This window comes from Papaver somniferum, chromosome 8, assembly GCF_003573695.1.
Source record: "Papaver somniferum cultivar HN1 chromosome 8, ASM357369v1, whole genome shotgun sequence".
Taxonomy (NCBI): Eukaryota; Viridiplantae; Streptophyta; class Magnoliopsida; order Ranunculales; family Papaveraceae; genus Papaver; species Papaver somniferum.
In genome coordinates this window covers 85,012,098-85,014,485 of record NC_039365.1, presented here as the reverse complement: position 1 = coordinate 85,014,485, position 2,388 = coordinate 85,012,098, and the positions used below count along the sequence as shown (strand labels likewise).

The 2,388-nt window shown below is 44.8% G+C and overlaps 1 protein-coding gene across 1 annotated transcript; it reads left to right on the top strand.

Moving 5' to 3' along the window:
* Nucleotides 1-253: 253 nt before the first annotated feature.
* On the top strand, nucleotides 254-2,036 carry LOC113301870 (embryonic protein DC-8-like). Its single transcript, XM_026550714.1, has one exon. It carries the CDS (start codon nucleotides 663-665, stop codon nucleotides 1,311-1,313), a length of 651 nt encoding a protein of 216 aa, XP_026406499.1. The 5' UTR covers nucleotides 254-662; the 3' UTR covers nucleotides 1,314-2,036.
* Nucleotides 2,037-2,388: the final 352 nt, after the last annotated feature.

Here is a 2,388-nt window from a genome sequence, read left to right as displayed (position 1 = left end):
CTACGTAGACATGGAGTCAAGACGATGAAGATGAGACAGTGAAGTACCTGCTCAACACAGCCACTGAAAAAAATCTTACTATTTCTCGAAATTTACACGGAAGTAAGCTACGATAAGGCCTCAACAAAACCAGATTGTATTTGTAGTGGTGTCCCTATGGGCTCTGGTTATGGCGAGGACTATACCGCTACTGCTGCACAGAAAACTAGGAGATGAAAGATACTGCGGGAGAGAGAACAAAAGAATATGCCGAGAGTGCTGCTGAGAAAGCCAGGCAGGCAAAAGACTCTATGGCTGATACTGCTAGAGAGTACACCGGCAGTGCTGCTGATAAGGCAAGACAGACGAGAGAAGTTGCTGAAAGGAAGACTAGGGAGTATGCAGATACCACCAAGTATTACGCTGGAAGTGCGGCTGAAAAGCTAGGCAAGCAAAAGATGAGACTGTCGACACAACCTATGATTATGCTGGAAGAGATGCTGATACGACCAAAGAGTATGCTGGGGCCGCAGCTGATAAGGCAAGACAAACAAAGGATGTGACTGTAGACACTACCTATGATTATGCTGGCAGAGCCACGGATCAATCCAAGGAGCATGCTGGCGCTGCAGCTGAGAAGGCAAGACAAGCCAAGGATGCGACCGTGGATATAACCAAAAGTTATGCTGGAAGTACAACAGATAAGACCAAAGACTATGCCGGATATGAAGCTGATAAAGCAAGGCAGGGAAAAGATTCGACAGTGGACACCGCAAAGAAGTATGCAGGCTATGTTGCTGATAAAGCAAGACAAGCGAAAGATGCTATTGTTGACACCACAAAGGAATATGCTGGATATTGCCGCTGACAAAGCGCGACAGGCCAAAGATACTACAGTAGACGCCACGATGGACTATGCTGGGAGTGCAGCCGACAAGGCGAGAGAGGCAAAGGATTATACTGCTAAGAAGGCTGTCGAACGCAAAGATACTGTAGCTGGTAAGATTTTTGATCTGAAGGACTCTGCAGCTGATGCCGCTAGAAGAGCTATGAATTTCTTGATTGGTAAGAAGGATGAAACCAAAGACAAAACCTATGAGACTGCCGAAGCAGCCAAGGACAAGACATATGGAGCAGCTCAAACAGCCAAGGACAATACGTATGAAACTGCTCAAGCAGCCAAGGAGAAGACGTACGGGACATCTCAAACAGCCAAAGACAAGACATTTGAAACTGCTCAATCAGCCAAAGAGAAGGCAGCTCAAACTGGTCAAGCAACCAAGCAGCCCTTGGTGCCACCAGCAAGAACAGTTCCTAGTACGAATATGAACTGAGCAAGACCTGAACTTCCCTAGAGCAACATATGCTATCATGACAATCTCCAACTTTCCAAGGCAGCCCTTCTGCAACAAGAAAGCTATGATTTCAGCAGTAACTACTACTTAGCGCCTCCACCCGAATCTTTGTGGACGTCATCTGCAAGACCACATAGCACCGCCTGTGTTCGAAGAACTACTTGCTTATCAAAAGGAAATCACAGCAAAACATAGTTGATACCTTAGTAAATGACTGTGTACATCTCCAACAACGTACACGAGGTAGTGTCCAATAAAGTACCGATACGTGTGTATATGCATCTCATCGCCGGGAGAGACGAAACCAACAAGACCAGTTTGGTAGAAGAAAATTTCAGCATCAACAAGAATTCTCATCGCTGGGAGAGACGAAACCAACAACACCAGTTTGGTAGAAGAAAATGTCAGCATCAACAAGACTCAACTCTCCCTGCCGCCACATAGTTGGGTACTTTAGAATCTAATAGTACCACCTCGTACACATAGTCACATCCACGTCGAGAGAGCCACCAGTGGGCAGAGCAGACGCACCACAATTTGATATGAACAATAATGATCTCAAACAACAGGCACCGTTGTGACAGAGACCGTCAACTACATGTTTCATATATTGTCAATCCAACTTCTGTAGAGAAAGAGACATCTCAAGTTGCTGAATATCTAAAGCCTAACTTCAAATCAAAAGTTGAATATTTAAAGTGTCATATGCTGTGTACAGAGTCCCACCTGAGGTGCAATGTTTCACTCATTATCAGATATCACCTACCATACCTCACCTAATCCAACGAAAAGGGGACATGGTTAATCCCCTCCCCACCCCAAAAAAAAAAACATCACCAGCACAATGTGTATGTCTCCAACCACTTGGATAAGAGGTGGAACCATCCACACCAACCTAGTTAAAAGAAATTAGCATCAACAAGGTCTTACTTCCCAATACCAGCCCTTGCACAACTTGTAGTTAAAAAAGACAATACCTTCACAATGCCGATTATTTCTTATGCTTGGCCTTGGGTGCATCAAAACCTGATTACCATGAAGCTACTCAACCAAT